General features: G+C 39.5%; 1 protein-coding gene across 1 annotated transcript in view; it reads right to left on the bottom strand.

Annotated features, from left to right (window-relative positions):
- The window catches only part of LOC137179469 (neuronal acetylcholine receptor subunit alpha-7-like), a 51,359-nt gene extending 33,853 nt beyond the window's left edge, over positions 1 to 17,506 (bottom strand). Inside the window, exons 1-2 of the mRNA XM_067584144.1 lie at positions 10,995 to 17,506; positions 155 to 294 (exon numbers count right to left, since the gene is read on the bottom strand). Of these exons, the coding sequence (XP_067440245.1) occupies positions 155 to 294; positions 10,995 to 11,064 (210 nt within the window). The 5' untranslated portion in view covers positions 11,065 to 17,506. The remainder of the gene's footprint in view (positions 1 to 154; positions 295 to 10,994) is intronic.
- Between the last annotated feature and the right edge of the window lie 4 nt (positions 17,507 to 17,510).

Raw genomic sequence — 17,510 nt, 5'->3', positions numbered from 1 at the left:
TCCCAAAGTGTTCAACTTAACTTTCTCTAGCCCGTTCTATTTGTTGATTTCCAAACTCCACACACATCTTCTCCTTTTCTATCTGTGTACGATGTATCTTGCTCTTATTTGCTAAAGCACACACACAAAAACACACGCAGGTGCACACACTCACCACATCAATGATCTGTAGCAGCGTGAGGCCGAGCTCCACCACAATGGGTGCTGAGTCGTTTTGGACGGGTCTTTCCAACCGATTGTAGTTGACCATCAGGTCATGGTATAGCTTCCTCTGGTGCACACCGCCATGACAACCTGGAGGCAGGAAAAGATGTAGAGAGGGAAATGATGAAGGGTGTGAAGGAGGAAAATGAGAGGTCAGGAGTGGTGGATTAAGAAGAAGGAAAAGAAAGAGGTTGTTTTTGGTATAAAGAGAGCAGAGGAGAAATAAGTAAGAGTGACAGACAGTAATGGGATTATAGGGATAAAAAGAGAGGGGAAATGGTAGATGGGTCGAAAGTGAGAAAGAGAAAAATGTGAGCAATAGGAATGAAGAAAGTGGGAGGGCGAAATGGCAAAAAAGACAAATTGAATAGTTAAGTATGGTGAGGGGAAGGAGCTAACAGATTTAACTTTGCTGTTTACATCTTAAGAGTCAATCAACCCAGTAGTTTAATAAAACATACACAAAATATTCCCCCACACATATTAATGTCTATAATCTAATCAACACTATTATTGCAATTATTTCCAGCGTTGTTCATGCAGGGCCAAATTCCTCAAGAAATCCTGATTAAGTCACGATAGGCTGAATATAATGAGCACATTATTAACTCAGTGAGCTTTAATTATGTTGATTGCCCTCTCTTTTAGTCTCTCCTGTATTTATTAGACCTCATCAAGATGTTTACACTGAGCGAGGCATTCATTTTTAACAAGAATATTACAGCACAGCCAGTCACTTCTCTTTCACCAGTGCTTATAATAGAAACCTGGCCTGAGGTAACAATAACTGTAATGATTTATATTACAATATTGTAGAATCTAGTCCACAACATCACAATCCTTAAACATCTTGGTACTGTGTTTTATCATATCGCAGCCCCCAAAAAGCAACATATGAAGTCTTCAGTACAACCACTTTTGAAGCTTTGAAAATGTACAGTGAAACTGCCTGAGTACATTTGTACATTTCTTTAGGAAAAAAATAATCTGTTGTTGAATATGAAAATTAACATATTTGCTATATCTGCAATACTTTCCATCTTAAAGCAGTATCAGTATTGTTTCTTTTTTGTCCACTACGGCTGGCAGCACAAGCAGTAAACACAACACTTTTTATCACCACAGAAAGATGCTCTGGCAAACGTGTTACCAAACAGTTGCCAAGTCAGAATATCCAGCAGGCAATGAACAATATTAACATTCATTGTAGAGTTGTATTGCTGGCTGCCTGGCAAATGTAGGTCCAATATCCCTGCTCCTTTTAGCTCTGTTTCCACCAACTCTTGAGGGAAACATCTAGCTCTTCAGGAGCTAAATGTCCTAAATGCTCACTATGTTCACAAGGTAGCTGCTAACTGTCGTGTGGTGTTGTGCAGATAAGGCTAATTCTGTGCAGATAAATGTGAAAACAGCTGCCTACTGCTGCACATGAGGCTGATTAGGGCAGTGTTAGTGAACCAAAACAGTAAAGTTGTGTGCTATAAAACCAAAACAAAGATTCTAAAACGCTCCATAGAGCTGAAGATACCTGTGGTTTTGTCACTACGAGAAATTCTTCTAACATTACACATGGTCATTTGATCCAATTGTTTGATTTGTGCAGCTTTAAAGCTATGTGTGGAATTTGAAAATGTCCTGCTTTGGCGCTCCCATGTGGTAGCGTGTAATCACATAAAATTATATACATGTGAACTTTAAGTTACTCCAACATCCCAGAATTTATAGGAGGAGCAGCTTCTTCTCTCACTTGAATGTTGCCACCAGCACAACATTTGCAAAACTCCGAGACCCCCCCCCCATCATCCTACAATGTCTCATCTCATCCAGAACTGAAAAGGTCTCAGCCTGCATCTCCCCAGTGACCCTTGTCCAAATTAGATGTTGTCTCAACATATTCCAGCAATTACCGAGTGACAGTCAAGACGTGAGAGCACCCACAATGACTGAATTGATGACTAATTAGCTAATGAGGCGAAAATAAACAGGCAGCTTGTTGTGTGTTTGTGTGTGAGGGTGTTGGTGAGTGTCAGATGGGGCACCCTTAAATTTTGGCGTGACGGGGAATCTGCATAATGGGCGAGAGTGGCAGCCAGCAAAAGCTTCGAGAGTCAATGGAGTGAAGTGTACCGAGCCAAAACAGACTGAACAGAGTTGAGCTTAACAATAAATCCCCCTGTAACACATCTACTGCAAAGATGAACACTTCTCTGAATGGGTGGCAGAATGGCATATATTGCATTATTGTTTCCAGTTTCCAAAAACATGCATCAGTACTCCTGCGTCATTCCTCTTGTGTATACCATAATTTTTCAAACCAAAAGTTTCTGCCTATGAGAGGGGACAGCCAAGTACAGTAAGTTCTGAACAATTTGTACTCCCTACTCCTGGAAGAGAGTTCAACATCTTATAAAAGCTCACATGGACAGATTGAACTACAAACAGGTAGACTGCAGTGGATACAGTATGTACTGTACAGCCTGTTGTTGGTTAGTTGTGATGACTTATTCCATTGAATCCTCAGGCAGTGTGTTTGTGTGTCTGTGTTATTAAACTGGGCTTTGGTCTGAGAGCTGCATGTTTATCCCTACAGTGTCCCATATGTGATGCTTTATGTCAGTAGTGCAATAGTTACATAATCACTCTTACTCACTACTCTTTGTTTGCCTGTTTTCAATATGTGCTCCATGTTTGTATTTACAGAGCTTTGCCATAGTTACTTGAATGCATTGCTTTGAATTTATAGGACAGTGTCTGATAGAGCTTTTATGAAAATTAAGATATTGGCCAGTCATTACCTTTAGACATTGGCAAAATATACTTTTGTTAACATATCTGATTTGATGATAGCACTCAAATTTTTTGTATAAATATAAATTTTTGTTGGGAAAAAGGGAGGTTAAAAAAAAGAAAGAAACAATTGTTTTAATAGACTTCCTCTTGATTAACTTCTTGCCTTGCTGTAGCGATGCAGAAGTGTACTTTAGGGTGTGTTAGTGCACTGTGATATCACTGTTGGCTGTGGTTACAGGTGCAACAGAGAACATTTCTGACCACACACAGCAGTGATGTTGTCGGGGAAACAGACTTGATACTTTCAAACAGAGAGGGCTGTGAAACACGGCTTTTCTTTTACTTTTATTATGAAGAAAAATACTGGATAATGGCAGCTTCACTCTGAAATACTGGTATTTGTATTGGCCTTGAATACAAAAATCAACGTCTAACTGAATTGATATTGATCTGCTTTGGCTAAAAATGTGAAAATCACGATCATTGGAAGAACTTACAGTGAATATTCACCATGAAAGATACATTGTACAGTTGAGAATAGATACTTTTTACAGCCACACTAGGAGGGTGCTGTAACATGACCTTCCCTACACGGTTACTTTTAGATGATGATATCTTTGTGTTTTTCACATGTCACACTAAACTCCTTTTTTTTAAAAACACTTCTGTTGGAACAAGAACAATGAGTTTATTTTTGTTTTGCAAAATCAAGCCATGATTAGGTGTGTCTCTAAGAAAAAAACTGTTACTATTTTAAAACAAAGTACTTTATTCTGAATTATCTGTGAACCAGCCCAACACCTTAACATGCATCTGTCACAGCTGGCTAAAACGTATGCATCAAAAGAGTTGGCATCCATTTATGGAAAAAGTTGAAGTTTTCTATTAATCTTGATGTTAATCTCAAAGTACATTAATTTATAGAAATCAACAAGAGCATAAGATGCATGCCAATTCGCCCCAACCTCACCTACTCTATATAAGCACCATGTAATAGCTAAATAGATAGAATAGAATTCAATAGACCTGCTGTATTATCATTGATGCCATAAATAGTCAAATCCAGGAATCAGTTGATTCTCCAAAAATCAGGGGAGACTTAACATAGTCAGGAGTGATCTGTTCAGGCTCTTACATCCAAATTAGTTTAATTAATCTGTGATGATTGCCTGGGTCCACACCTTTGAATCCGCCCATTCTACGGAGATCACTGGTTCTACTTTACTTTCAAGGGTGAACGACTCATAAACTGAATTGCCTGTGTGTCTAGCATCCCAGCAATAAAATAAACCTTGTTTTATGTCTGAACAATACAACTGAGCTTTAACGATTTTGGATCGAAGGAGGCCCCTGGTGGGCTCTGAAATGGAAATATGAGAGGTTACTAATGCAATGAGAGAGATATATGGTAGCTGTTTGAAACTGATAGATGCCTTCAGGCTACGTTATTGCTCTGTCCGTATTCGGTGTATCTATTCAGGTTGTGGATCATATAGCAATCAGCGAGTGTAGTGTTGCTGAAAATTGAAAAACAACAGTTTTTCTTAATATGACGAGATTGAAGTTGAGAGTGTCGATCTGGGATTGCAAGTAAAAGTATGATTTGGTCATGGAAAACTGGGGCAGGAATATTGTATGGGAGGTAGGCAGGCCCCGAGGGAAAGATGAATATTAAGAGAATGTGATTATCTGTACGAACAATAGTGAGGATAATATTTTGTTAAGTGAAGTCATATGATATTACGTGCTTTTTGAAAGTGGACGGATGCGCAAGCAGTGGCTTGTGCACACCATTAGTCAAAGCAGCATCATCAGAAAGCATCATCGTCATTTAAGATAAAAGAAATTACTTGGTGAGCAGCTTTGCCTGGCAAAGAATTGAGTTGTATTGCTGAATGAATACAACTGTGTAGTTTGTTTATTGGTCCATCCATCAACTGCTGCTAAAGTCAGAAATGCACACAGACTTGCAACTGGACAATGTAGAGACTCGAGGGAGAGAAGGTGTGAGAAGTGGAGAAAAGGACTGCAGGCAGAGTGCCTTTTTTTCCTGTTTACATTTTCCACACTGCAGTGATGCCCTCAGGGCTATACAATATAATAAGACACTAATCTTGTCTTCCTTAAAACCTTTGTGACCTCCTTTAGTGTGACAGGTCACACTGTCAGCCAAGTACACCAGGGCAGTAAAGTGAGGATGCTGAACAAGAGATGAGCTGTCGTTTCTACAGTATCTGTTCTTATCCCTTACAACAATCTTGTAACAGCACTTTTCTAGCACTCCTTCATGAGAGCAGAGGCTTTGAGGCTGAGCTTTTCCTCCATTATTCTCTGTAAAGAATCATTTACGTATCTCTCCAGCTGTCTGTACCACCATTTGTCTCATTCATATGCTATATAAACCTCTATTATGCAACAGCATGGACAGTGTAAAAACAGCTATTGATTCTGCTTTTTTAACCTCATAGATATTGTCACTTAAAAAAGAGAATGACAGACAAATTTATGCCTTCTTTCTACAATCTTTGAAAATAATATTAATTTTAGTTTTATCATCATTTGCTTCACTGACACACCTTGAATTTGTGGACAAAATGACAATGTGATTTTAAGGTGATGCAGGATTTTATATGTACTGTATATTCTAGCATCACAGTTGCCAGATACCAGACAGAATTGTCATCTTGTTACACTCCATTTGACATGCAACCAACATTAAATTAGAGTACATATGAACTAGTTTTTGGATGACTACTGCATACACACACCATGCAAAATCTAAACTCATAAAATGTTACAGGGCATATCCCTAGCTTCTCAGTAGGACATGTTTAAGAAATTGTTTGAGTAAAGTACAGATGAGGTGTAGAAAACTATATAAACTGTGCACCCCTTGTTTGCTCTTGTTCTAATTTAGGCTTTTCCCATCTTTGTTTACACCATATTGGAGCTTTGAAGGGCCAAAAGGAAACCTCTAACAGCTTGTTGCTCGCAGCAATATTAACCTCACAGTAAGAGGAACGTTTGAGGACAGTAGAGCACAGACTGACTGGAGTAGAGCCGAGTCAATCTTTAATGTCCCCGAGAGGCAGTTTAGTTTACAGACAGTAGTCAAAATGAATAGCACAACATAAAATACATAGTAAACGAAATACATTAAATACACAATGGACCTTTGTCACTGCAACCATCTAAAAGTACACAATGAAAATGAGTGAACAGCTCGCTGTCAGCATTTACAGCGAGTGACAGACAAAATTACAGCTTGTTTTAAAAAAGCCAATAGTTGAATGAAGCACCTCATATACCTATTAGTGCTCCCTCTATAAAGAATGGTCGTCGTAGAAGACAACACCCCTGGGACAGTCTTCATTTTGTACTGGATGTACTGTGGAGTTTGCAGTACTCTTGTAAAGGCTTTACATATTGTTGTCATAGCTGCTGCATATCTATGTGTTGGCTTACACATGATTAACTTTTTCTTGATGGATGTTCCTTTCATTTTTCACATCAATGTTGCTTGAGCAAAAAAATGTATTCTTTCTATTATCACATTACATGTATTACTACAGTGTTTGTCTCAATGCTTTTCCCTTTAAGATATAGAATAGATATAAGCACCTGTTATGGTCTTAGCTACAAGCTGATGAAGGAATTTATCAGAATCTACATACCATTCAACTCAGGAACAGCAAGCATGACAACACTCACAAGAACTATCCCACCACAGAGACAGATTAAATATTGATCACCCACAAGCACTCCAAACATCTAGGAGACTTGGCCAAGTTTAAAATCGAATCACATTTAAGTGGCTGGTTCACAAATATGTGTATAAGATCAATACATTTCTAGAGTCAGAAGCGAAGAAGAAGAGTAGAGCTGAATCTGATTGGGTCAATGCATGTATAATGTACCTTAGGTAGATCATTAAATGTCACTGTAGCTTAATGTTTAAATATGTTGCAAAGAGCCTTTCCTCTTACCATGCACTACCATGCAGAAAACAAGTAGTCTTGTGCATCATGCAAGTGTTGCAGGTTACTTTTTTGCTTCACATAAGTAAGATCCATTTATGCTGTCAATCAGGATTATTTGACAAGCTATACCCACACAACACTGGCACCCTATCATTTATAGTTTTTATGGTGATGATGTGAGCAGACCGTTGGCTATGTGCATATTCAACAGATGTGGAGCAACATTAACATTCATTTAGAGTTGTGTTTGTGTGGACTTGAAAATTTTAAGTCAAATATTCACTCATCTTTTAGGTCTCCACCAACTTCTGAAAAACATATCTCACTCTACAGCAGCTATGTTCACCAGCTAGTTGTTAACTTGGTCTGGCTTTGGTGCTAGACGTTTATCCTACAGTGGAATTATCAGTGGAATATAGCTGCCTGATGCCGGAAAGGTTGATGGGAGCGGTGACACTGTGGCAAAACAGTACTGTCATGAACTGTAAAACCAAAACCATGAGCTAAAATATGCTGAAACCAAAAGCTCCAAATTAAATGATGAAACATATTGTTGGTCCATGCTCTCCAGAGCTACATATATGTTTTCTGATCTGAAAACATATCCTATCGGCAGGATGACATCATTTGGCTGCACCTTTCAAAACTGTTCATCATGGTTACAGTAAAAAACACATGGTTAAGATTAGAGAACAATCATGGTTTAAAAATGACAAAAAAACATGGTATTTGTCGCTCTCTTATAATGTCATATGATTTCCTCCTTTGTTCCCATCATAATTACTACGGCCACTAGGGGAAGAGTCACTTGAATGTACATACAGTAAGTCATTTTGGGGCACTTGAAACAACTGATTCTGTTGTTTTTCTTGAGAGGAGTGTCTCGCTGTTTTTCTTGGGAGGGGTGTCAATGGTTAACTGTTAATTGGTTAACCACGGAGAATATTTTTGAGCAGTTACGCATGTCGGTCTACAGGTTTGCTTGGATACACACTCCACTAATGTCTTTGCTGCTAGCTAGCAGTCTGAGCTAAAAAATGAACACTAAAAAAGCTTGGTGTGTGACCATTTCCTCCAGAAAGGCAACAAAGTCAAATGTACGTAAACTGTGTGATACTACTCTTCACTTTAGAAGTAGTACAAGCATTATGCTGTACCACATTAAGAAAAAGAAACCTGGCTGCCATGTCCCAGGATGGCTCGCAGTCGCAGCCAAAGACAGCCGGGGGAAGAAAGTGTGATACATGCTGGTCTAAGGCCATCACCCAGTTGGTGTGCCAAATGATTGAGACCAATGAGCTGCTAATCAGTGTGGTAGAGGGCGAAGTATTGAAAGAGATAGATTGGTACCTCGAGCCTGAGGACGTTATGCCATCGAGAGTTACTGTGACTAAACACACTGAAAAACACTTTGAAGAGAAGAAGGATGAGCTAAAAGTCAGGTAGCCAGAGCAGACAAGCTAGCTCTGACCACCGACCATTGGACAGCTCTCACAAATGAATGAATCCATGACAACTTTTCTTAAAAATTAACTGGTTAGTTACCGGTTAATGGGTGTCGATCTATCAAAAGCAATATTAACCGAACTGACATCCCTAGTCTCACTAAAACATTCAGTAGAAATGAAGGGAACTGCTGAGCTGGCTGATTATAATTTGTTGGTTCGTCACTATAAGCAACAACTTTCATATTATACATTGTCATTTTTTCCATTGTTAATACAAAAATATTGATTAGTGCAGCTTTAAACAAATGTTGACTCTATTATGCAAAAACTCAACACTCAAATCTTCACCCTCTTACTACATCCCAGAAAATGTGATTATATAACACCGGCAACTGTATGGAAGCATGATTACGGACATTAAAGGTCAAAAAGCACATCAAAAGAGTCTTAAATCACTCAGCCAAATTGCCATCAGGGTGACTAAAGCTGTTGAATAGTATGTAATAACAATTAAAAATGACATTTGTCTGAGTCACCTTGATGCAGCCCCATGAATCATTCCAGATTTATATACATTTATATTCAATAATTTTGTCTTTTAAGCTGATGTTTTCATTGAGGGTCATTCCTAATCATCTGCAGTGGCAATTATTTCTGATGATGGCTCAGCTGGACATAACTCCTGCATGTGTCTACATGTTTGAACCTTGGACACTGAAAAATAGCTTTTTACAGATTTTATAGACATTGTAGCAGTAACAAGAGTCAACATTTTAAAAGCATCTTTCTTCCACTTTTATAGTGTAGAGGATGACCTCTCACGAGCAACCGCTGTTGAAAACATCTGTGACAAGCCAACTGCAAATTTAGGTAATCGTGTTCAGTGAGCAACGGCAAGACTGGATCCAGGCTACATTTGACACACTTAACCCAGAGAAACTAATTGGAGGGAGTGTGTCTGGAACAGAGGGTGGACACAATAATTCAAACAGCTAATTGTGTGAACATCGGGTAACAAACAGTACATAAATATTCCAAGCTTTGTGGGGTACTGTAGCACTCCTCGTGAAGGAAATCCTTCACCTCATTGAGGGATTCATTCTGCACTCCAGACATTTCCATAAAGGCTCAAAAACTCAAAGGTTTACATCTGGTGATTAGGTATCTCATGAAGAACATCCAACTTCATTCTGGTGTCTATGTAACTGCACTTTGTTCAGCAATGGGCCATCACTATCATAACACATGGGTACAACTACACTCGTATTATACCATGAAGCTGCAATTAGTCACTTAATCCATTAATTGATAAGTCGATCGACAGAAAATTAATGGCCAACTATTTTGATAATTGATTATTTAGTCCTCTTTGATAGTAAATTGAATATCTTTGGGTTGTGGACTGTTGGACAGGACAACAGGAGACATCTGAGGACATCACTTTGGACTTTGGAAAACAGTGTTGGACAAATTTTACAATTTTCTGATGTTTTATGTACCAAATTACTAACTGATTAATTGAGAAAATAATCACCAGATTAATTGATAATAAAAATAATCATTAGTTGACTAATTATCATGTGGAGCACCTCTTTGCCTGCTTTGTAGTTGCTCACAGGTGAAGGCCTCTTTGATTTGGTATGTGTTATCCTACAACACTGTACAACCTATTGTGAGAATCTGTGAGGACACTTTAATTTAACCTCACCTATGTACATTTGATAAGGAAATAAATGATAACAACCCTGATCCATTTGAGAAAAAAAAAAAAAAAAAACTTCCAAGAACTGTACTCTGGTTACACATCTTATTCCCTCACCTTATTCCCCCCCCACATCAGTCAGTCAACAAAGTATGTTCCATCATTAAATCATGGTTGCATAAGCAACAACATGTATGTATATATAAAAACACATCCATCTAGAGATATAAAATGTAAACCAGGGATTCAAACACATTACAGAGATTTAACCTCCTCTGAGGGTCTTCTCTGTTCCGCTAGTCACGCATTTAACAATCCTTTGGCTGCAGATTACACTGCAGGGATGAACAACCCCAGTGGGCTTCGGGACGCCCTCCTTATTCTGGGCCAGATGTTGTCGGTCTGTTAAAGAAGGCTCATTCACGCACGAGCACGAACACACACACACACACACACACACACACAGAGCCACGCTGTCTCGGCCACACGCACGTAATACTGCAATATGTTTGAGGCTGTGGTCATGTTATGGACTTCAGACACAACACAGTAGCCTTTACAAATATCTTAGCACAACTATAAACTACAGTATATGTGGTCTTATTATTGGCTCAGTGGATATACACAGATGCTCCTGACAGCCACTTCCAGATGTACAATGAACAGCGGAACTACTCCGAAGTATGTCTGAACTGCAGCTCTCATCTTTCTGAGAAATGTGCATGCAAATGATGCTCAAATAACAAGAAAAAAAGAGAAGAAAAGAAAAGAAAAAAGACAAGAAAAGAAAAGAAAAGAAAAGAAAAGAAAAATGTCTAGCTGCATCTTTTGTTCTGCTCTTAAGATTGACAGACGTGCACAGTGACCCACCTTGACAGCAGAAAGTCGCCCACAGGTAAACTCCAATCAATACGGATCCAGTACACTTCCGAGGATCCATCGCAGCGGCGATAACAGAACTCCCTCTGTAACCCGCTGGAGATGTCAAACTTCCAGGGAGTGCAGCTCTGTCAGACTGCTGGTGCTCTCTCTCTCTCTCTCTCTCTCTCTCTCTCTCTCTCTCTCTCTCTCTCTCTCTCTCTCTCTCTCTCCCTCTCTCTGTGGATGTTGGAGGAGAGACGCACGCGCGCGCTCCTACACACACAGCCGATGTCTGTCCCCTTGTGTTTGAGTCGACTGTCACCGCACAAGTCACTCTGGATTCAGCTCTCTTTGCTCTCCCTCTGCGCTCAGCTGTATTTTTAACATCCAGAGCTTGTCCTCTGCGTGTTCCTGTCGTAACCGTGCGCGGTGATGACAGCCACCTGTCCGCTGGCTGCTGCTGCGCAATGCCGTCAACTTCGTCAAGGTTTGTCCCCTAAAGTCATTTTGTCCCCATCATCCTCTTTATGGATGATAACTAAGAGAGAGATACGCACATCTCCCATCAGGCGGCGACAGGGCCCCGCCCCCCGCGACTTTGGAAAAGTTTTTTAGTTTTTGCTGATATAATTCTTTGATCAGTGGAATTGATTAAGGTTTATTAATACAGTGCGTGCTCAATAGTGGACTTGATTAGTAGGCTTTTGACGTCAATCAGAGTTTATTGGAGTAAGGAGGATTATCTCCCCTCAGCCTAAAATAAAGGGAAAAACATTTATACAAAACAATTTAGACATTTTTATAATATTTGGAACAAGTAGTGCACAGATCCAATTCAGGGCTGCAGTGGTAGTCCTTTCCTTCTCTTCCTTTTCCGAACTGCTCTCAATCTTGTCACCCTTCAAATATTCTCCTCCATCATCTCTTCCTCTTTCCGTCCCACTTCTTCTTTTCTAGCAACCTTGTCCTGTTTTGCAAGTGGTCAGCCAATGACAAAGCAGATTTTTGTTTTTCCTCATCCCTCTCTTCTCTTCATCTTCTTGCCTCTTCCCCAAAATTATTCCTCTTCTTCAGTCTCCACAATCTCCACATTTTCACCACTGGACATCATTTTTGGCATCTTCAGATCACACAATTCAGAATTGATATCGAAATTGCGTAGTTGCACAAAAAGACATTTTAGGATATGAAAGGGACTTTTTAATATATGGATGAACAGTAAGGACAATTTGAAAGGGGAGAAAATTGATGGTAAGGCAGGTCTTCTTCTTCATATAGACCTGGAGTACACATTTAGTCTTTGTGGGTGGATGATGGATGTATTAAACAATGATTGAGGTACCCAAACTCATTTATTCTAATAAAAGCTTCTTACCAATCAGCACACGCAATGTTTAACTTTCTAATGTGGTATCCATGACTCATGTGCATTAGTGCTTCTCTCTGGCCGAGCATGCATATAAATATACTACAGTTTGGATTTTGAGAGCCAGAAATCTCAGCCTGTTGCAAAGAAATTGCTACTTAATATTGCCATTGGTCTGTAATTATATTCATCCTCTGTGCATTCTGTACATGCAAATTTTGCCTCCAAAAATTTTGCCTCAAACACTTTGAATTCTGCACACTGGATTTTGAAATGCTCAAACCTCACTTTAGTAATGCAAACATCAGCTGGTATATGGCGCATTTCATACCAAAGACATTATCCATACAGTATATGTTGCTATTTTGAGTAATGAGCATTTCTCTACAGCAGTGATGCAGATGATACATTCACAATTTGATGTTAGCGTGCACCACTGAATTCATCTTTAATCAGCATGGCAGCCGTCTAGTAGAGTAAATTTTGGTGCATGTGGCCAGTTGTTCAAACATATTGCATCACATAATTACCTCTAACGAGACAGCCTGAGCTTTAGTGTGGTTCTGTCCGCGGGAGGGGGGGAACATCTTCAGGGCAGATCTTACACACGCCATGACACAAGATGGAGTATTATTGTGTGTGTGCAGGTGTGCGTAGGAGCTTGTGTGCATCCGCATTAGCCTGTATGGAGACCTGATTGTTGTGATGCGTTGATGATCTGTTTTCTGATCTGTTTGCTCTATACCAACCCTGTCTTCTCTGCATTCCTTGTTTCATTCCCTTTCTGTCCTCTCCTCCTCCTCGCCCCTCCATCTCTCTAATCCCTCTTTCTTCCACATCTCTGTTTTGTACTTATGCAGCACTGCCTGTGAGCATCAGATGCAGCGATGTCCTCAGACCATTACGAGAGAGCCTACAGTGCTTCTATAGCTCTCACTATCTATCACTCTCCCTCTACCATTCAGCCTCAGTGTGCAAACCTCCCACCGCCCCTCTCTCCCCCCTTCCTCTCTTTCTGTCTCCCTCTGGCTTCAGTCTGGACACAGTGTCTTACATGTATGCAGACTGCCATCAGCTCACATTAAATAAATGTCCTTATGGCTGAGCCTGCGGGGATAGGATTTGGTAGTTACTGTGTGTGTACTTGTCAGAGTGGGGGCTTGTGTCTTTTTGAGTTTTTTTTTTTTCTTTCTGTGCGTGCACTGTGCACCTGTTTATTTACAGCGCAGTCCTGTATATGCGTGTTGTCGGTCCAACTGAAAGAACCTCCCCTCCCTTAAAAACACACATCACATTAACATACAGCATAGTAGCCTCAAGCCTGTGCCATAAATAACAAACATATAAACAGCATCATCATCAAACATAAGGCTGGACATGTGATTTATACTGAGGCTTATCCTGCAGCATATTTCACCATGTTAAATCAAAATGTACTATACATGTATGGTAGGAGGAAGGTCACTGTCAAAGAACAATTCTTCTAAAAAAAAATCACCCTCTTAGAATTATAAGGTTCTGTCTGACATATTTGGCAAAAGTATTATTGGCTCTGAAATTGAGAAAAGTCAAGAGATAGAAAAAAGTTCTTCCTCAAAAATCAATCGCAAACTTGGTAGCATAAGGTTCCATCTGCAAAGCACCAGTCAGTGCTCGGAATGTAGACAGCAGGACCAATCAGGTTCCGCCTCTTTGCCATGTGACCGTTACGTTGAGCCTCTTCACTGAATGCAGATGCAGCTGGAAGAAGCTGAGTTAATAAGAACGGTAACAGTGAACAAAAAGAGCAAAGTTTGCTTACGTTAAAGTTAACTTTATTGTTGAATAAGCTGAAAGACATTAAAGCACTCCAAGGGGAACTCCAGAGTCATGTGAGGGTGGTAGTTCTCTGTGGGTTCGACACTACAAGTGTTTCACATTACATGTGCTCATTTTCTCCATTGTTGATATAAAACTATTGCTTAGTGCACCTTTAAATTAAGAAATCAAGCTTTAAAATCCATCCTACTCTTTCAATGAATGCTAAATTTCAATATGACCTTTATCGTATCTACTATAGATACATTTATTTACACAGGAGTATATGCACTGTAGCCTTATGTTAAAATCCAAACCATTAACAGTCAGTCAGTAGCACAAGAGCTAATCCGTCTCCAGTGACTACTTCCTTTGCCTCTTTGGCTTCTCTATCTGTTACTTTATTTTCATTTGTCTTGTCTAAATGATCAAAAAAAAGAAACATTAACCAACACTTTTCACTTAGACGGTCTATTCTCATGACAGAAGCTAAAGGTCATGTTTAAATCGGGCTGTGTTATCTCTCAAAGGCGGGATCACACCTTTAGACATGGAAGCTGTGGTGAGTTACAGAGCATGTTTTAGAGCGCCTACAATGACCTTTCCACAGTGCTATAGTGCTCCTGGCAGTCTGAGTCATGTAGTCTGAAAGTGACAAGGCTTACACACACACACACACACACACACACACACACACAGAGTTTGTACATGGGATTTAAAGGATAAACCACACAGGTGAGGATACAGTTATCTTACTGTTCTGGTCCCCAGCTGATCAATTAGTAAGTGGATGCATTATCAGCTTTTCTCCCCAAGCTTGCAACCACAGAGCCAGGACCCTACCCTAAAATTTCCCCATGATGTACAAAGTGGAGTTGCATCATTAAGAATGTATGTGACACTGACATTGTGAAGAATGTGTGTTTCATCCTTTCCATTCAAATGAGCTTCAATCCACTGCAGTGATAACAGATGTGAAGCAGAAAATTGAGTCTTTCTCTATGCAGAGAAATTCCCCAGAGTGCTGCCATGATCACCTTTTCAGTCTTTTCGCGTTCATTGCTACTGGAGCTGTATGTCACAGAAAATAAAGTATGCACATCCCAAGTCAATACTTAACAAAGGCACCTGTACACTCTCTGAATGTTGCTCATCATGAGCTTTTAGTGTGAATTTAAAGCCTGTATCTCTGTCAAGTAGTGCCAAGACTATAAATTGGAATACCTGACACACACACGCAGGTCAGGGTGGGTGCAGACTACAGTACGGTATCTGGTTTAGCAGTGAATGTTCACTCAGATGGATAAAACTGCCCTATGGCATCAGACAAACAATTGAGTGGAAATCTCTGTAAATATAAAAATACTGAATAAAGACTCCACACAAAATACTACTGGCTTGTGCCCTTAAGTTTGTATTCTATAAACAACTGAAAACAGACTGTAATTTCTTAACTCTATTGAATGTAGTGCCACAAATGTTTGTACAGATGTTCATGGTTGTGCTACATATCACAACCTCTTGACTTTGTACTGATGTTCTTTGAAAACTACTCTCTAGAGACTGAAAATGTGATCGCTGTTATTAGTCATAGGTGTTTCCAAACAAACTATTGTGCTCAAAATTCTCTGTGGCAAAGCAAAATGTCACCCAGTGTAATGGTGTGACTCACTGATGTGTTTTTAATCATTTTTGGACAACAACGGACCTCTACAGCACAGAGGAATACAATATATCAGGCTTTGGATAGTCATGCAGTACTTGTAAGTAGGATGAGTTCATTGTTGGTTTGGCTCTGTGCATGAGATTAATTGACAATCAGAAAAATATAGAAAATCACCAGCTGTATTCTGTAACACTATTGTAACTGCATTTAAAAAAAAAAAAAAATCAAAGCCATGTACTATGATTTTTAAGGTTATGGTGAGATTTCGGTAATAGTTTAATCTAGAAAAAGCAGTATGGTCCACAGCCTTTTGCTTTTTTGAAACAAATATATTCTTTTTCCACACGATTTAGTAATATTAAATTATGAATTTCCCAGCAGCTCTAGAAAACGCTGAGTACATGAAATATGCTTTTGCTCGAAAGAGACGGTCCAATCCAAAATATTTTGGGTGTCTTACATACGGTAGCAGATTTTTTTCTCAATCCACAGACCTGAAAGCTTGTTTATATGGAATCCTGAGGGGCTCACACCCTCCTCTGTCACAGTCTGTCTGTCTCACACACACATGCACTGTGCCTTTCTCATGCACTCTCAGTCAGTCTCACACTCACACAGACATACCTACGCACTGACAAACACACAGTGGCACGCACACACCTGTCTGCCTGAGTCAGATCTGTAGCTGTGAATAATAGAAGAGTGGGCTGAGGTCAGACTGTTCAAGTACAGGGGAAACAGGGGGAGGGCTTTCACTTGAGCATGCCAGCCATTCTTAATAAATCAGAGACCGAACCCATTTCACCAAAAAATCTAGGCCAAAGCACAAAATGCTATGATATCACCTGGACACGCCACTTGCCACCCACCATATTATGTGATGGGTGACAAAGGCCTGAAGGCTAGATATATAAGTTACAGTAGCTAATAACTGGTAGGTTGGTGGTTCAGATAGTCAAACTCAGCCAGCTGGGAAAATGAGTTTAGCGGAAATGAATGAGCTGCTTTCTCCAATTGTAATTTCTACAGATGATGTGCCCTTTAGCAAAACAGACGACATGGAAAGCTTGAGTAGAGCTAGTCAGTGGGGGGCTGACAGTATAACGTAATATGTCATACCTTAGCACAATAAAATACATGCTCAAAAATAACTAAAATCTCAACAAAAAATATGACATTATAAGCTTCACAGAGATAGTATCTATAGTTGTATCTGGAAATAGTACACAGGTTCTGATTTAATTGAGCCTTTCCTGTGTGTGTGCACTGCCCTGTTAGATGTTAATGGCTGTAACCTTATAGCTATTCATCGAGGTTGATGCTGTGAATGAGGATGCAACATAAGGTATTGGAAACATGGTCACAAAAAGGTTACTTTGCTTAAATGTTTATTTGTGCCATGACATTTTTATAGGTAACATGAGTTCATCTTGTTAACTTCTTAACTGACTGACTGTATACTATATTTGAAAATTATTTCATCACATCATTATTTTTTAAGTGTCTGTTTTCAAGTAAGAGCAGCTGTTTCTCTTGCAAAAGAAAAAGATGTTTGCTGCCATTTAGTGGTGATAATGTGTCATTACAACCCAAAACCCAACCTAAGTGTTCCACTGCATGACGTCTACTGTAGTCCATCCTCTAGTATTTCATGACACTTGCATAACATAATCATGTTTGTCCTGAAAAAATCAAT

Source organism: Thunnus thynnus, chromosome 3 (assembly GCF_963924715.1).
Source record: "Thunnus thynnus chromosome 3, fThuThy2.1, whole genome shotgun sequence".
In the NCBI taxonomy this organism is placed as follows: Eukaryota; Metazoa; Chordata; class Actinopteri; order Scombriformes; family Scombridae; genus Thunnus; species Thunnus thynnus.
The sequence above is the reverse complement of the archived record's forward strand: the minus strand, read 5'-3'. Positions and strand labels throughout refer to the sequence as shown.